This window comes from Hemitrygon akajei, chromosome 28 (assembly GCF_048418815.1).
Source record: "Hemitrygon akajei chromosome 28, sHemAka1.3, whole genome shotgun sequence".
Taxonomy (NCBI): Eukaryota; Metazoa; Chordata; class Chondrichthyes; order Myliobatiformes; family Dasyatidae; genus Hemitrygon; species Hemitrygon akajei.
Window position 1 is genome coordinate 20,399,091 of NC_133151.1, and position 19,327 is coordinate 20,418,417.

The following is a 19,327-nucleotide window of genomic DNA, read 5'->3' on the forward strand; positions in this document are numbered from 1 at the left end:
TGGACTTGAACGGAACACAGAGCCTGGACTTGGATTTGACTGGAACACAGAGCCTGGACTTGGATTTGACTGGAACACAGAGCCTGGACTTGGTCGTGACTGGAACACAGAGCCTGCTCTTGGACGTGACTGGAACACAGAGACCGGGCATGTACTTGAGAGGAACTCAGAGCCACGACTTGGACTTGAAAGGAAGACCGAGCCCGGAATTGGACTTGACTCAATCACAGAGCCCGGATATAGACCTGACAGAAACACCCAACCCGGTCAAGGACTTGACAGGAACACAGAGCCCGGAATTGGAATTGATTGGAAAACCAAGACTTGACTTTGATGAGACATCAACACAATGCCCGGACTTGGAAATACCGGGAACTCAGAGCCTGGACTTGTACTTGAATGGATCACCCAGCCCGGACTTGGACTTGAATGGAACACAGAGCCCGGACTTGGAATTGAATGGAACACCGAGCCCGGACTTGCAATTGAATGGAACTCAGAGCCGGGAATTGGAATTGAACGGAACACAGAGCCCGGACTTGGAATTGAACGGAACACAGAGCCGGGACTTGGACTTGACAGGAACACAGAGCCCGGACTTGGAATTGAACGGAACACAGAGCCGGGACTTGGACTTGAATGGAACACAGAGCCCGGACTTGGAATTGAACGGAACACAGAGCCGGGACTTGGACTTGACAGGAACACAGAGCCCGGACTTGGACTTGAATGGAACACAGAGCCCGGACTTGGAATTGAATGGAACACAGAGCCGGGACTTGGACTTGACAGGAACACAGAGCCCGGACTTGGACTTGAATGGAACACAGAGCCCGGACTTGGAATTGAATGGAACACAGAGCCGGGACTTGGACTTGACTGGAACACAGAGCCTGCTCTTGGACGTGACTGGAACACAGAGACCGGGCATGTACTTGAGAGGAACTCAGAGCCACGACTTGGACTTGAAAGGAAGACCGAGCCCGGAATTGGACTTGACTCAATCACAGAGCCCGGATATAGACCTGACAGAAACACCCAACCCGGTCAAGGACTTGACAGGAACACAGAGCCCGGAATTGGAATTGATTGGAAAACCAAGACTTGACTTTGATGAGACATCAACACAATGCCCGGACTTGGAAATACCGGGAACTCAGAGCCTGGACTTGTACTTGAATGGATCACCCAGCCCGGACTTGGACTTGAATGGAACACAGAGCCCGGACTTGGAATTGAATGGAACACCGAGCCCGGACTTGCAATTGAATGGAACTCAGAGCCGGGAATTGGAATTGAACGGAACACAGAGCCCGGACTTGGAATTGAACGGAACACAGAGCCGGGACTTGGACTTGACAGGAACACAGAGCCCGGACTTGGAATTGAACGGAACACAGAGCCGGGACTTGGACTTGAATGGAACACAGAGCCCGGACTTGGAATTGAACGGAACACAGAGCCGGGACTTGGACTTGACAGGAACACAGAGCCCGGACTTGGACTTGAATGGAACACAGAGCCCGGACTTGGAATTGAATGGAACACAGAGCCGGGACTTGGACTTGACAGGAACACAGAGCCCGGACTTGGACTTGACTGGAACACAGAGCCCGGACTTGGAATTGAACGGAACACAGAGCCCGGACTTGGAATTGAACGGAACACAAAGCCCGGACTTGGACTTGAATGGAACACAGAGCCCGGACTTGGACTTGAAAGGAAGACCGAGCCCGGAATTGGACTTGACCTGAACACAGAGCCTGGACTTCGAATTGACTGGAACCTGTACCGTAGCCACACACCCGCCACCCCCCCCCCCCACCTTCCAATTCCAGTCAATGATGCAGCATGTCAGAATGATCTGCATTCTATAGCTGATAGATGTTCTGAGTGCTTTTGCTAACATACAAAATCTCTTCAAACTCCTTATGAAGCATTGTCGTTGTCTTGCTTTCAATATGTAGGGACTAGGTTAGGTTCGTCAGAAATCTTAACACCCGGGAATTTGAAACTGCTCACACTCTCCACGTCTGATCCCTCTATGAATATTGATAAGTGCTCCTTCATTTTACACTTCCTGAAGTCCACAATCAGCTCCTCCGTCTTCCTGACGTTGTGTACAAGGTTGATGCCGCGACATCACTGCACTAGTTGGCAGATCTCGCTCCTGTACGCCGTCTCGTCTCCATCTGAGATTCTACCAACAATGGTTGTAGCATCAACAAATTTGCAGATGGTGTTTGAACTATGCCTAACCACAGAGTCGTGGGCATAGATACAGTAGAGCAGTGGGCAAGGCACATACTCCTGAGGTGCACCAGTATTAATCGCCGGTGATGAGGAGATGTTATTGCCAATGCGCTCAGATTGTGGTCTTCAGCTTGGGAATTCAAGGATTCAATTAGAGAAGAAGTTACAGAGGACAAGGTTCTGTAATTCTCAATTTGGATTGTTCGAATGATGTTATTAAATGCTTGGGTATATTCGATGAACCGCATCCTGAAATAGATGTTTCTGTTCTCCAGGTGATCTAAGGCCGTGTGAAGAGCCATTGAGATTGCATCTGCCGTTGCACCCAGTCCTACTCTATGTGCCATTTATGCCTCATCCCATCTTGCACCTCGTTCCCGATATTTCGCCGGTGAATGTGTTTTACATTATTTAATTGTTCAGATGGACAACTCCTCCGTCTGCTTGTGCTTTAGAAATAAATAACGACGTTTTACTCCATACCGGGGACTAATCACGTACAATCCAGAGTTTTCATTCACTTCCCAATCCTGCTCCAAAAATGGAATGAACATCGGATTCCCTTACTGTTGAATCAAGTTTCTTGTAACAGGCAGTTCATCCACAGCAAGTACTTTCCTTAATGCTTCCATCCCACCTCCTGGATTCATGGTTGCTGAATTACTGTTGGTATAACGTTCAGATCATCACGGGAGAACCAGTCAGTGATAGATGCGGAAGTGTGGGGTACCGATGATAATTCGTCCCGCTCTGCTGCATGCTACCGGTTTCTCCATTTCTCGAGGATTTGCACTGGAGACAGTAACTAAGTTTTTAACTCCCCCACGTGGGGCGTTTAAATGCAGGATGGCAGTTGCGTATCGCCGCGCTTCTCACCGTTTCATATGAAACGTTAGGATTCACCCCGCGTCTCTGCCACTGAAATATATCCATCTTGAAAAATGTACGTGTCATCCCTCTTTCTGAGTCGCTGATCACAAATGGTGAACTTTGAAAGGTAGAAAACGGAAGTCAAAGGGGATACGGCCAGACCTTCAACCCTGCTCTGCCATTCAGTTCGATTCCACCAAATCATCTGATGTTCATGATCTCTCCCCAGATTTTTGACACATTTTGTGTATGAAAATCTGACGGACTTCTTCAATTATTTATAATTTTGGCAGAGACTGTGCCACTGTGAAATATTTACGTGACTATCTGACTTAAAACCAAAAAATAACAGTAGTAGTTATTTAATTATAACTTCATAGTATTATGAATTCATGGCTAAAACGCTAAGGTGGAGACAGATTAAGCAAATATATCAACAGACACAAGATTGGGCTTTAGCCCCAGATAGAAACAATCAGGTTTGAGTAGCAGTTCAGTTCAATCTACGTCCTTACACGGCGATAATCAACAAACAAATGTCATTCATCAAAACCTTGATTTAAAAATCTAAACTCGTAAATGACGCATACCTTTCTAGAAATATAAGCCTCATCCAAATTAGAGCCAGAGTCCTACAAACTATATTACGATCAATCCACTATTACTGATGGGACAATCCATGGTAACCGTTCGGATATAATATTACTGGATTAAAATGCAAGAACTACTTACTTATTCGATATAGCCACTGCAAACACGCATAACATACAGGAATTAAAAAGTGAATATCACCGTAAATATGCTGACTTAACAGATGAATTGGAAATACTATCAAGTAAGAGCAGGGTATATATTGTTACAATGGTGATACCAACCATAACTATCATCTCAAAGTCGCTCAACAATAACAATAAACAGTTAGAAGTGCAAAGCAATATTTCTGTAAATCTCCATAAAACCACTATACTCTACACCACTAGAATGATACGTAGTCCGCAGCTATTGCGGAATGAGTGTGCTTGACTATACCCGTACTTCAGGATTTACCAGCTTGAGCTGAGAAAGGATACTATAAATATAATAACAATAGGTTTCAATAGGTACATTTAATGTCAGAAAAAAATATACAGTATACATTATGAAATTCTTCTTCTTCGCAAACATCCACAAAAACACAGGAGTGTGCCAAAGAATGATGATAGTTAAACGTTAGAATCCCAAAGCCTCCTCACAGTTCCCCCTCGCATGCACAAGCAGCAGTGAGGCACTGACTCCCTCCCCCTCCACCCTACCAGCAAAAAATCATCAGCGCCCTCCACCGAGCACGCAGGCGTGCATGAAAACAAAGACAAGGACATACAGTCACCGAAAGACTACTCGTTCACCCGGTATTTTCACATACCACAGGCACTCGCTCTCCCGATAAAGTGAAAAAGTGGTTCCTCGGTTGCTCACCAACTGTTTAACAGTGGACACCTGAACAAAAGCGGAACACATGGCGTCGGCGACGACAGATCGGTGATTCAACTGCATCCGTGAGAAGGATCCGGGAGTCAAAACCGATAGGAACACGTAATCGGCAGGATTGGAACCTACACGGGGAAACCCCAATGGATTTCTATTCCATCGCCTTAACCACTCGGCCACGAGGACAACGTTCCTTGCAGTTGCACAAAACTCGTGGAGTCAGTTAGTCAGATTATCAGGATTGAACCTGAAGTAAAAGCGGATACTGCTGAAAATGCCCAGCAGATCTGATAGCGTCTGTGAAGGGAGAAAGAATTCACGTTCAGAACTATGACCTTTCACCCGGAAATCAATGTGGTCAATTGGATGTACGGAATCTGTCAGAGCGGAGTAGGGTCGGAAGATGTAGATCCTTTCAACAGGCATACATATAGATAATCAAGTTGATGTTGGACACCAGGGAATGAATGTGTGGAAGGCCTCAGAGATGTCTCTTTGGTTGAGCCTACTAGGGAATCAGCAATTCCGCATTAGTTGTTGTGTAATGAACTAAACTGGCTCGAATCATTTTATGGGGGCAATGTTGTTATCAAGTTGTCTCATATTCTTTACTTGATTGCAGTCTGGAAAAGTGTTGTGAACAAGCCAAAGTAGATAATCCATCAATAGGTTAAACACAGCGAAATTTATTTAAAGACACTGCTGTTCAGAATCGTTTGCTGTTGGAATACAACTAATGAGTGGACTCATAAACGTTGAAGTTAGCATGTAGTATGAATGAATTGTAAAGATCTGAGGCTATATTGTGTAAAGGAAATGAGACTAATGTTTTTTGATATGACTTTAGTGTGATGAATAATACTTATCACGTTGCTACTTCAAGCATATCTGACAAAAAAGCAGCTCTATGTTCTAATTACTTGCGATGTTTGATGTTTTCAGGGTCATAGTTTTGACTGGTTAATTATTACCTAACCCATTTGTAAAACCAGCTATACAACTGGATATATATATATATACGTCACTGATACTGTTGAGGGCTTACATTCTTACTTAGTTAGATTAATAGCTACTGCTCTTCCACCTATATTATATTGTACAGCATAATATGATAGTCATTTACCATAATGAAAAATTATTATAAAACAAATGGATCTGTTATCCAAGACTATTAAAGATCGTGTGGGTTTCGATAATGATAATTTGCAGAATCCAACCCTTTTGGAATAAGGTGTGGAACTGGGGATTAATTGTTAATGGACATCATTGGATGTGTATTACTTCAAACGTTGTTATTGCTTTGCTCTTTGTTCTAGTGGTTACCCATGGTATTTTCCCAGAGGTGCTTTTTTTATTATTATGGGCAACTTTAGTAACTTAAGTGTTTGCAGGCCACGTGTAATTCTATAATTCGTTTTGGTGTTTGATTTCATACAATTATATTGTGTTTCAGTGATGTTAAATACAGTTAAATGCTTAGATTTCTGGTATGAAATTGGGTTCACTTTATCACTTTATCATGGTTTTCACGCTTTTGTTCTGCTAACATTTTAAAATAAGTATCTATCTTAGTCATGAATGTTGCTGTTCATTATTTTGCTATATTCACTCAGACATATTAACAGCAATGTGATTTTCTGTGAATCGAAATAAAGAAGATGTTGGCCATGCACAGTTTAAAAAATGGATGATACTGTAACATCCAACTCGGATAGGACAACAGACAATAGACAATAGGTGCAGAAATAGACCATTCGGCCATTCGAGCCTGCACCGCCTGTCTGAGATCATGGCTGATCATCTACAATCAATACCCGGTTCCTGCATTGTCCCCATATTCCTTGATTCCCCTATCCATAAGATACATATCTAGCTCCTTCTTGAAAGCATCTAGAGAATTGGCCTCCATTACCTTCCGATGTAATGCATTCCAGACCCCCACAACTCTCTGGGAGAAGAAGTTTTTCCTTAACTCTGTCCGAAATGAGCTACTCTTTATCTCAAACTATGCCCTCTGTTACTGGACTCTCATTGTGAAGTAGACAGATTAACTGTCTTTGTTCCTGGCATGTGCTTGGAGACGGAGGCTGTCATTTTGTGGAACTGTTTTTGCATCCTTTACTTTGTGAGATGAAAATGTTTTGCTTTCTGTGTTTGAATGTAAGCACAACATTACTTCAGTTAAGCTGTGGGACAAGAGATCATTTCCAAATTAGAAGTTAATTGTCAGGGGCTTCTGATAAAATATGAATTGCAAGTTTGTGAAATTCGGGGTTTATTTTTGTGATTGATTAGAAAGGATGAATATAAGCGAAGACTTCGATTGTGCTAGCACCAACAACTCTTTCCAGTGATGCACCATCACAAGTGTAACACGCTGTAAGTATTCAGGACTAATGCAATGCCTTCTCTGCAGCAACAATGTTTAGGTTCTGACCACCGATTGCAAGATATGCTAGGCAATAAGTGGAATGCTATTCTTTCTTGGAGAATATCTTTCTGGGTGTGTGTCTGGGAGCTGCGAATTCACGGTTCTTTTGCCGGGGAGAGATGAGGAGAGAAGACGTGAATGGAAAGAGTTACTTGGCCAACGAATGGAGTGGACTCGGAGCGAGGGTCCGAAGGTTAGCGATGGTGAACAATCGGCTTTATCAGTGAGCTCTAACCTTGCGCGATAGACTGTTTCTTGAGAATGGGCCCATTTGATTTTTTTGTTTGTTTTCTTTACTAAGCATATAGTCAAAGTAAGAATTATAAAGCTCTATCGTTTAATAGCATATTGTGTACTACTTGTTATTTAGGGGTTCTGATTTGTAACAGGCACAACATCTACCCAAACGAGATATCTTAATTTTGGCCGGGCCAGGGGATTTCACCCCTTATATTAAGCCGCCAGCCGCAGCGAGATTTACACAAGGGAAAAAACCTCATTTTAATGACTGGGAAAAGAACGTATAAATCAGCTGGCCAACTTGGATCCCCTATTTTGGTGTAATAAATTGGAAAATTATTCTGAGTGAGGATTGGTGCTGAGGGAACAGTAGTATTGCATTTCTAAATTATGGCCCCATGTCAACATAATTACAGTGTTGTTTCTGCAAAGGCAATAAAGTGCAAGGTAAGATTATCGACAAGTTACGAAGTAAATTTCCTAATTTGGATCCATTGACGAACAGTAAATACTTGCAGTACTATCGATGGACTGGAATAAAAAACTCTCCCAGATGCAATTCAAAAATTCCATTTCGTATCCTTTCACATAAAGCTAATCTTCTTGAATTTGGAGAAGTTGAAATGTCTGATCGCTATAGCCCTATACCCATGACATCTCTGTGTGATTTGCAAACAGATTTGTTCCTGAATTTTCCACAAACTGTGAGGAATTTGCAGTATAATGTGATTGCTATTTTATTTATTCCTTAACACAACCCACACGGCCTCATGTGAAGAATCTTCTGAGACCTCAATCCTCATTACGGCAAAGGTGGTCTCTTTGATCAATATTGCAACATTACCAATCCCAACCATTTACATCCCTCCCTATCAAACATGAAACTTCTAGACCTGGAGTGAGGTGTCTCCAGTCCCGCACATCTTTTGCTCAGATTCATAGAGTAGCACATGACAGAAACTGGCCGAGTGTCCGACGTTTCCACCGAGACTAAGATAATTCATCCCATTGTGATTTCTCTCTATATAAGTAATCATCTGCCTTTCGAATCCTCCTAAGTTTGTATTCACCAACATGCTTCCCCACGTTAAACTGAATTTTGCAAGTATTCTCCCACATACCCAACCTATCTATATACTGCTGTAGAGACCAATTGTACCATCAACGTTATACCCATCACATTCCCCATTATTGACAACATTGATCCCTCAAACTTTGCTCTGCTCCGGGTGATTAATATCGAGTGTAAACAATTGAGAGAGAACTGACCCCTGGGACACTCCAATAGTTATGTCGTCCCTGCCTGAAATAGACTTGCTCATTCAGTCTATGTCTTCAACGTGACAACACGTCTTCAGTCCTTGTTAACTCAGTTCCCTCAATCTTCTGAGGTCTGGTTTTGTACACCAGGCTTTCGTCTGGCAGCTTGCCAAGTACATTCTGAAAATCTACCTTGTATATTTTCAGGTTACCTTCTAACATCCAGAGGAAAAAAAAAACTCGGTCTTGTTGATCAAACGTGAATTGGCTTTCACCTGACATAATCTCAAACGAGGTCACAGGTGGACGTCGTGCTGAAGAAACGTTTTGGCACACTGGCCTTCATCAGGCAGTGCAATGACTATAGAGATTGGGATGTTGTGTTGCAGTTAAACAAGATGCTGTTGAGGCTACATTAAAATATCGTATTTCCCTTTAGTCACCCTATAACAGGAAAAATGACATTAAGCAGGAAAGAACATACGGGACAGTTACGAGGATTTTTCTGGCAGTTGAATAACTGAGAAATGGAGGGATAATGTGCTGATTAGGACGTTTTCCCCCATGGAATGTGGGAGAATGCGGGAAATATAATAGACATGTATAAAATAATGAGTATCTTAGACTGGGTGAATGCACAGAGACATTTTTAACAGGGACGTGGAATAAGGACGAGAGGGCACTATATGCTGAGATGGCATAGATTGAAATGGAACCTGATGGACTATTTCTCTCATCCAGACGGTGGTCAGGATATCGAACTTGACAAAGTGATTAAGAATGAGTCATTAGCAGGGATATGGACCTAAAAAGTACAGAGAGATATTGGGGCAACTTAGATGGGACCTTTAGTTGGCCTGGGCCAGATGGGCCGAAATACGTTTCCTCCATGCAGTGTGACACTGCAAATGTAAACCATGTTGATTCGGTTTGATTACATTGAACGTCTCTTAATAACTTGCAATTTCTTCATAGATCACAAACTCATATTTATTGACTATAACTCAGCATTTATCACCATCAATCCCAACAATCCTGATTGATATGTTACAGAATATTCTCTTTTGTATCACCGTCTGCAATTGGAACCTTGTCTTCCTAAGTGGAAACCACAGTCTATGTGGATTTATATCTCCTCATCGCTGATGTTAAACATTGGTGCATATCAGCGGTCTGTGCTTAGCCCACTGCCCTTCTCTTTCTGTACCCGTGACTGTGTGGCTAGGCATAGCTCAAATACCATGTATAAATTCGCTGATGATAAAACTATTGGTGGTAGAACCTTAGATGGAGACGAATGGGCGTACAGGAGCAAGACATTCTAACTACTGGAGTGGTGTGTCAGCGACAATATGGCACTGAACATCAGTAAGACGAAAGAGCTGACTGTGGACTTCAGGAAGGGTAAGACGGAGGAACACGAACCAATCCTCAATGAGGGATTAGAAGTGGAGAGAATGCGCAGTTGCTAGTTCCAGGCTGTCAAGGTGTCTGAGGTCCTAACCTGGTCCCAAATCATCGACGCAGCTATACAGAATGCCAGGCTGCGACTACACTTCATTAGGAATTTGAAGAGATTTGATATGTTAACAAAAGCACTACAAAGCATTCACGTACCATGGACAGCACTCTGACAGGCTGAAACACTGTCTGGTATGGGGCAGCAACTGCACAGGACCGAAAGAAGCAGCAGAGGGTCATAAATTTAGTCAGCTTCATACTGAGTACTGGCTTACAATGTACCCTGGACATCTATAGGGAACGGTGTCTCAGAGAGGCCGCGTCCATTATTAAGCATCCCCTGCACACTGTGCATGCCCTTTTATCACTGTTACTATCAGGTGGGAGGTAACGAAGCCGAAAGGAACCCACTCAGCGAAATTGGAATCGCATCTTCCGCTCTGCCATCCGATTCCTAAATGGATATTGAACCCGTGAACAATACCTCGCTTTTTTAGTTTATATTATTTCTGTACGTGTCTGATTTTTTAATCTCTTTCAATGTACGTCTACCTTAATTTATTTATTTACGCTTCTATTTTGTGTATTGCGTTAAACCGCTAGTTGCTGCGATAGTAAATAATACGACACATGCCGGTGAAAACAAGCCAGATTCTGATCCTGAAATTCCAGCGGCTTACCAACAACAGATGTGAAGATAACATGGCTACAGTTACCAACTTTTGTCTTCTTCTTTTCTTGGACAATGGAGACACATTTCCTCACTTCGCTGGGCCTTCCTGGAACACACTGAATATTGACAAAGTTCAATTTTTATCTCCATTTTCTCTCCAGTCTTTTCCAGTACAACGCTCGAGTGCAGATCATTGGTACCTGGAATAGTCTGGGTTTTTTCAGCCCATTAGATTTTCTCTCATGATGGTGACTGTTGTAAATGATTGCAATATGTTGAAAAGGGAACGATTTTTATCATTTTTCTTTAACTTACTGTAATTTCCTGTCAGTTTCTGCTATCAAGCCACTTGCTGCTGATTCCTAACATTTTATTCACTTGGCCCTGTCTGTCCCATGAACAGGCAACATGTGAATCTACCACCCACGTTGTCTTTCCCCGCTGTTCATAATCCCTACATGTACATCAGACTTCAGGAACTCATAATGAACATGGTCACCCTCCTCCTTTCACTTTTGCTGATTCGTGTGGAGCGTTGTTATTTGGTTAAACTCCATCACTTCCACTTGGCATAGGCCACTGACAGTACCTCATTAGAGTCCGCAAGTTTAGCCAATCTTCGTGGTGGATCCATCCTCTCCCAGGGATTAACTGTTCAGAGCTACTGTAGCTTCCGGTTTTAACGGGATGTAGATGCTCGCCCCATGTGCAGCTCCCGCAATCGCATCCGGGCTTCAAACCATCCATGGGAGAGTGGTGGAAAATCGAAATCACTGGAATATTGAGGTTCCACTCCCGGTCAGCCTGCAACCATGTCCCTACAATCGCTATAAGATCAAACATATTGTCGCCATACAATGCCTGCATTTATTCACCCTATCAACTTCATAATTTGGTTTACCTCTGTCAAATCTCCCATCATTCGCATGTGCTCCAGGGTATAAAATCATAAGTCATTCAATACCTCCTTATAGCTCAGGTGTTCAATTGGCAGCGTCACGCTTGTAAAATATCTCTGACTCTTTCAATCTTATTAACATCTTTCAAGTAGGTAAATGCTTCCACTTCTATCTAACCTTAAAAAACATATCCTCTGGTATTTGGCATTTCTATCGTGTGGAAATGATTCTGACGACCTACACTGTCTATGCCTCTCATAATTTTAAATACATCCATTCGGTCTCTCCTCGGGCGGTGCTGTTCCAGGAAAACACACAAGTGTGTCCAGTATTTCCTTATGGCTCGTGTACTCTAATCCAGCATCATCCTGGTGAACCAGTCATGATACTCTGCATTGTACATTTATAGAGCTTTTTCAATGGTTTATATGACATACCAAATCTGCTCAACATCAAATAAATTAGTCGTGCTGTTGTGCCTTCTTTGTAATGACACTTACGGGCTGCTCACTATGGTGTCCCTCTAATATGATAAAGCTAAGGAATTTAATGTTATTGATACTCTCCTACTCCGATCCCCAAATGAGGACTCTCGTTGTTATCTGCACTTTTGCAAAGCCACACATCAATACTTTCAGCCAAATCCTAAATATACTGTTTATCAGAAGCACGAGCTTACAGCGCCGATCTCTATGCAACACCACAGGTCATGGACCTCCAGACAGAATAACAGCTTGCCTTCTCTGAACAAGATAGCTCCCAAACAAAACTTGCAATTCACTCTGGATCCCATGCATATTTATCTTTTGAATCAAATTGTCATGAGGAAACTTATTGAATGATTTAGGAAGATCCATGTAGATAACATCCACTGTGTTTCCTTCACCAAGTATCGATTTCATCACCTCAAAAAATCTCGATCACGTTTGTTACGGATGGAAAGCCCACACAAAGCCATGCTGACTGTCCGTAAGAAGGACCTGACTTTCCAGATGTTCATCAATCCCGTCCCTTGGTATCCTCCTAAACAACTTCCCTACCACTGACGTGAAGCTCAGCGGCCTATAATTACCTTGATTATCCTTGTTTCCCTTCTTGGACAATGCCAAAAGATTACACTTTTCCTGTTCTCCAGGACCTTGATGTTGCTAGTGACTTCACAAATTTCCTTATCAAATTCCCAGTAATCTCGTCATGTGCTTCTTTTACTATTGTAGGATATATACCACCAAGCCCTGAGTCTTATCCATCTTCATGCCCTTCAGAAGACACAGCAGTGTCCAGTCCTTAATCTTAACACGTCTCAGCACATTCGCATGCCCCCCTCTGTTTTCACTCTCCTCCAATTCCTTCTCCTCGGTAAAGACTGACACAAAGTACTCAATCAGTACCTCAGCCACTTACTCTGACTTCAACCACATCGATGTTCCTTTCACCTCCAATGGACTTGCCCTCTCCTTACTTACTCTCCACTTCACATGTGAAAAATCCCTTGAAATTATCCTTGGTGTTCCTTGCCAACGACAATTCGTGGCACACTTTTTGGCTTTTCTTATCACCTGCCTGAGCACATCTCTGCTATCTGTGTATTCAGTGAGTACCCAGTCTGCTTTTAGCTTTTGAAACCCCTTTAAATGCGTGGCAGAAGGCTCTGGGAGCACATTCGGCCACTGGTTGACCGGATTCCCATTTCCACCTTGACTCCCTGGTGCTGCAACCATTTTTCACTGAGACCAACTTCGCCCTCGATCACCAGGTACTGTGTGTGAAATGGGACTGCTGCATTGTTTTTGGGCCCACGGAATGATGTATACCACTTTCATCAAGATCTTCAAGTATCTGTTCGGAAAATAGAACATTATTTCTTAAAATTATGGAACAGAGCTGTGGTCAATGAGATCACGTTGGACCCGGTGTATGAGAGTGTTTGTCCGGACGACTGTGCTTCTTTCTGCTGCGCATAAACTGTTTAAAATTCGCAGCTGTGTTAACGTGGAGGTGGAGCTGCAAGATAAAAACAAACTCTCCGCTTTTCTCTGCACTCTGATTCTTTCTCCCGCACTCCAACTCCACCAATTCTGGTTTACTGTGTTCTACTCGGGCAGTTCAGGCTACTGTATGTAAATGGAAAGATAACAGCTTGCAAAACATTACCTATTCCAATGTTTATCTTCATATTGTTCACAAATTTGGCCACATGAGATATAATGTGAAAAGAGGCAGTTCCAACACCGACATCTTTGGAACACCACTGGTCACTGGCAGCCAACCATAATATACCCGTTTATCCCCATTGTTTACTTCCTGTGACTCAGCCAACCTTCTATTCCTGCTTGTATGTTTCCTTTAATACTATAGGCTCTTATCTTGTAAAGCAGCCTCATGTGCAGCAACTTGTCAAAGACCTACTGAAAATCCATGTGTACACCATCCATAGACACTCCTTTGTCTATCCTGTCTATTAATTCCTGAAATAATTCCAACAAATTTGTAAATCAGGATTTCCCCTGTAGGAATCAATGCTAACTTTGACCTATTTTGTCATGTGCCTCCAAGTACCCCGATACGTCATCCTTAATAATGGTCGCTAACATCTTCCCAATCACAGAAGTCAGGCTACCTGGCCTAAGTTTCCTATCTTCTCCTTCTGCCATCTTCTTAAAGAGTGGAATGGATCTTGAAATTTCCCAGTCCGACTGAAACATACCAGATTCAAATGATTCTTGAAGGATCATTGCTAATGCCTAAACGATCTTCTCAGATATATTGTCACAACCCTGGGGTGCAGATGTGTTATATAACATCAGAACTTTCAGTGCACCAAAAGCATTCACCTTAATAATAGCAACTGCACTCACTTCTACTCTCACTCTTGAATTTCAGGCATATTACTACAGCCATCCATAATGAAGGTTGATGAAAATTCTTGTTTTGTTCTTCCGATATTTCTTTGTTAACCGCATTACAGTTGCTCCAGCTTCATTTTCCAATGATCCAATATCCACTCTCACCTCTGTTTTACTATTTCTATATTAAAGAAAAGGTATCCTCTTTATATTATTGGCTAGTATTCCTTGATATGTCAGCTTTCCTCTCCTTGTGTCCTTTCTAAATGCATTCTTTTGGATATCAAAAGCATCCAAGTCTTTTCACCTCCCATTATTTGTTGCTATAACAGATGCCCTGCCTTTTCCTTTTATGTAATCTTTTGATTTTCCTTGTCAGACACAGCTGCCTCGTCCTCCTTTTGCTAAACTGTCTCATCATTGGGATGTATCTATCTATCTAAAGAACTGACCCAGAAACTCCAGCCATTGGTCTCTGCCGTCATCCCCGCTAGGGACCCTTTCCAATAAACATGTTCCCACTGCCCTTTGATGCCTCTATAATTCCCTTTCCTCCACTGTAATACCGACATATCTGACTTCATCTTCTTCTACTCAGACTGCAGAGTGCAGCCATTGTCACCTACGGGTTCTTTTACCTTAAGGTCCTGAGTCAAATCTGTCTCGTTAGACCATGCCCAATCCACAGCTGCCATGCCATTGGAGGGCTTAAGTAAAACTGCTCCAAAAAGCAGTCTTGTAAAGATTCTACAGAATCTCTTTCTTGAGATCCAGCAGCAATCTAATTTTTCCAATCTACTTCAATATTGAAAACCCATCACTTTTCCAGCATTGCCGTTTTTACATGGCTTTTCTATCACCCATTGTAATTTGATTTACACATATTCAGTGCAAATTTGAAGCCTGTTTATAACTCCCAACAAGGGATTTATAGCCTTGCAGTTTCTTAATTCTACTCACAAGCATACTAGATCTGCTGATCCTATGTCACCTCTTTCCAAAGGATTTGCTTTCACATTTAACCAAAAGAGCCACTCACTTCTTCTGTCTTCCTCTGTATCCTTTCGATCTTTGTTTCCTTCGATGTTAGCTCCAAAAATATAAACTTTTCAACCACAACTCAGTGATGCCCACGAAGTCTTTCCTGCCAGAGTCTCATATATATTTTTGCGGGATGCCCCATGCCTTAATTGCATCTGTATCAAAACTACTTTGCCAATTGTTGCTATTCAGTGTAAGATAAAATTTAAGAAAAAAACGAAATGAAGAACAGATAAGATAGGGGACGCATTTTCCTGGTGAGGGTCAGAAAATCTTCGTAAAGTGCAACAGAGAAACATCCCCTTCGGCCATTCTAGATCATGATGGAACCATTTAAGCTCTCTACTCATATCGACCTAAACTGGAACCACAGCCCTCCATACCCGTACCATCCACATAACTAACTCAACTTAGTTTAAACGTTGGAATCGAGTTCGTTTGCACCACTTGTGCTGGAAGCTCATTGTACATTCTTATGACACGCTTAGTGAAGTCGTTTCCCTTCATGTTCCTTTTCAATTTTCACTTTTCAGCCTTAACCCATTACCCCTGGTTGTAGCTCCAGCAAACCTTAACTGAAAAAGCCTGCTTGCATTTGATCTATACATAGATCAAATCTCCTCTCAATCCTCTATATTCTAAGGAATAAATTCCTAATCAAATCAACCCTTCCTTATAATTCAGGTCTCCAGATCGGCAACATTATTGTAAATGTCTTCTGTACTCTTTCAAGCTTATTTATATCTTTCCTGTAGTTAGCTGACCATAACTGCACCCAGCGCTCTAAGTTAGGCCTCACCAACATCTTATACAACTTTAATGTAACAACCCATCTCCTGGGCTCAGTAATTTTATTAATGAAGGTAGCTCATAGCTAATAAACTGGAGGTCTTCCAATTGATGACACCGTCGGGTCAAAGTGTTTTATTTTTCCCATTGTGCCTGCCCGTTGACTGCCTGACATGATTTACTTGTGTTGTGAGTTGTGATTTGTGTTTGTTTGGTGCAAACATACAAAAAGAAAAATGAAATTGCCTCACAGTTTTCAGGATGTTTAAAAATTTCCTCTTAGACTATTGGTCCACCGCGGTAAAGAAGTAAATAAATAGAAGGAAAAGTGCGTTTGCCATTCCATCCCTGAGTCGTGACAATTGATTGTAATAAAAATACTCTGTTTCTGGAAGGTCTAACTGCAAGTGAGACAGCATACTGGCAGAAACTACACCATGAAACCAAAAGAGCACTCCAGATAACTCTGCAAACTGCAAACTGAAAAGCACTAGTCAGGAGATGGATGCAAAAACGTTTCCAAGGCACTGAATATCCCTCGGAGTACAGTTAAGCCAATCATCCCGAAATGGAAATAATATGGGACAGGGGAAAATCTGCCTAGAACATACTATCCTCAGAACCTGAGGTACCGTGTAAGAGAGACCTGTGACAACTCTGAACGATATACCAGCTTCAGTGGTTGAGCTGGGAGAGACTGCACATACAACAACTGTTGCCCGGCTGCTTCATCAGCCGTACCAGTGTCCAAGAGAAAGCCACTGCTGACAAAAATACTCGTACAACAGCAACACAGACAGGGGGATTTGGTAGGTTGGCACTTCATTCTCCCATGTTTCGCGGGGTCGGTGATTCTCTCGCCTAGATTTACGCAGCCAACGGAACCAGAGTGTTTTATGTATATATTTTTTTTCTTCTACTCAAGTGCATATCATACTTGCTTATGCTATATACCATCTGCTGCTTCTCTGCACATTCTCCTAATCTGTCTAACCCTCTGCAGACTCTCTGATTCCTCAACACTACCTGCCCCTCCACCTTTCTTTGTATCATCCCATTTGCCTGCTTTTGACCCATATCCCTCTGAACCTTCCCTATGTCTGTGCACACTAAAATGTCTTTAGAAATGCTGAAATTGACCTAATCTCTACGGCTTCCTTGGAAGCCCATTCCACACGTATTTTCACACTCTGTATGAAAGGACTGCCACTCCAATCCTCCTTAAACATCTTCCCTTAGTTTCTACCCCTTAGTATTAGACTCCGCAATTCTACAGCTACAAAATGACCATGACGGTTCACCAACCTCTACCCTCAGGATTGTATATCTACCATGAAGTAAGTGAAGAACGTTGTTTTAGATTACAGGGGATGTTGATCGGTGAGGGAAGCCGACCACAGCACGGCAAATGTATTTCAATACAGACCAGTGTACCATAATTCATATCAGAAAGACAAGCCAGATATAACTCATACTACAGGGCATTAGGGAGTGTCTGGGGAGTAAAAGTGAGAGTGGTGTCACAGGTAGGCAGCGTGAGGAAGAATAGGGTTTATCATGCTGGTCTTCATTAGTCAGCGGAATGAGTATATCAGTTGGGATATCACTTTACGGTGCTGCAAGTGATTGATAGCCACACTTGCCGTATTGTGATCAGCTCCTGTCAGCGCAAAAGGAAATGTGGTTAAACTTTGGAGAGTGTAGAAAAGATTTCCAAGGCCTAGTTCCTTCTCATGTGCCGGGAGAGAGTGACGGTGAGATGGTAACACTGAGAGAGATAACTGCTCTTAGAGCACAAAACCCAGCACGGGAGGTTCCCCAACTGATTGTGAGCTTATGAATCGTCTGGGCAGGGTTACGTGTAAGGAGGGAATGGTCCGTGGATTAGAGAGGAAAGGGTTTATATATGATACAGAATCTACCCGATAACATTACTGTCTGTCTTTCAGTAAGGTACCCGCACGTTCCATTATGGTTCTTTGATAGTAAACCGCTTGCAATTGGTGGTTGTAGTAAAGTGAGAGCGGAGCTAGAAGATGGGAGGCGGTTCTCTTCGCTGTCACTCCAACTAAAGCAGCATGTCATACAGATTTAAACGAAGCAAAAGACTGGCCAATGGCTGCAGAATATTATCTATCAGTCAGTCTAAATGGTATCAGGTTATGCACTAGTCTCCCTTCGCAACCCAGGCTATACTGTAACACCATGTTGTTCTGTGAGAGCTCTAGTTCCAGAGTCTGAAGACTTGTGTCGCCATCAACCTATCATAGTGGGCTCTGCTGGAAATGGCACTTGTACTAAATGGGAGACTCTAGTGAATTAAACTGAAACAATTAAATACCATTGACCAAAAGAAGTCCCTCAATTTGTGTGAGAACTGGGACTCCCCATTAAACAATCGCAATGTTCCACAGGGGGAGGTCAGAGGGATACAATAGTGTAAGGGACAGCAAGTGACAGCCCTTTCCTCTGCCACGTTAGTACCTCTAAAAAGAGCAGAGGTCAGGCCTAGGTGCGCTCTCCATGGAGGCAGTGTGTCAACTGGATGTTTCTAGTCATGGTGGTGACAGGCTTGGCTTGGATTGCACTAATTGCCTCATTGGTCTCCTGCAGTGCCTCAGCGGCCGAGCTCTGGAAGGGCAGATCGGTTTTGAAGTCCTGAGCACTCTCCAGCACTCTGCGCTGGAAGGGGAGTTTACGAGTAAGCAGACCGGATTTCTGCTAGCGCCGGATCTCCCGCAGAGGCACGGTGGCGAGCCGGTAGTGCCCCAAGAATAGGCAAGATTCACATTTATCAATTATTTTCCTGATATGGTGCTTCCATGTCAGCTTATTATCCAGTCACATGCCAAGAGATCAACCGCTGACAATTACTCAAGAGTTTGACAATACAGTATCAAATCGACGGCTGGTCTATGTGCCCACTGTTCGAACTTATTAATCACTAATCATATTCTATCTACAACTCAGATGAATTTTCTACCTTTAATCCAAACAGCTGCATCATCTGCAAACAGCTGATTTACACACACTAGTACTTACCTCAGAAAAATCATTAACATATTATTAAACAATAGTTATAAGTACTGTCGTGTGG

General features: G+C 42.7%; 1 protein-coding gene across 1 annotated transcript; it reads left to right on the plus strand.

Moving 5' to 3' along the window:
• Positions 1–149: 149 nt before the first annotated feature.
• LOC140717843 (uncharacterized) lies at positions 150–19,008 on the plus strand. The gene is made up of 5 exons (XM_073031566.1): positions 150–381; positions 501–905; positions 1,281–1,551; positions 4,593–4,641; positions 18,844–19,008. The coding sequence occupies exons 1-5, from the start codon at positions 150–152 to the stop codon at positions 19,006–19,008; spliced, it is 1,122 nt and encodes a 373-aa protein (XP_072887667.1).
• Positions 19,009–19,327: the final 319 nt, after the last annotated feature.

Excerpts from the sequence above, each read along its gene's own strand:
- LOC140717843 (XM_073031566.1), top strand. The coding sequence starts at position 150 with ATGTACTTGAGAGGAACTCAGAGCCACGACTTGGACTTGAAAGGAAGA. Across the intron at positions 382-500 it reads GGAAATACCGGGAACTCAGA|AGCCGGGAATTGGAATTGAA; the intron begins GCCTGGACTTGT and ends AATGGAACTCAG. Across the intron at positions 4,642-18,843 it reads GCGTCGGCGACGACAGATCG|TGCCTCAGCGGCCGAGCTCT; the intron begins GTGATTCAACTG and ends GGTCTCCTGCAG.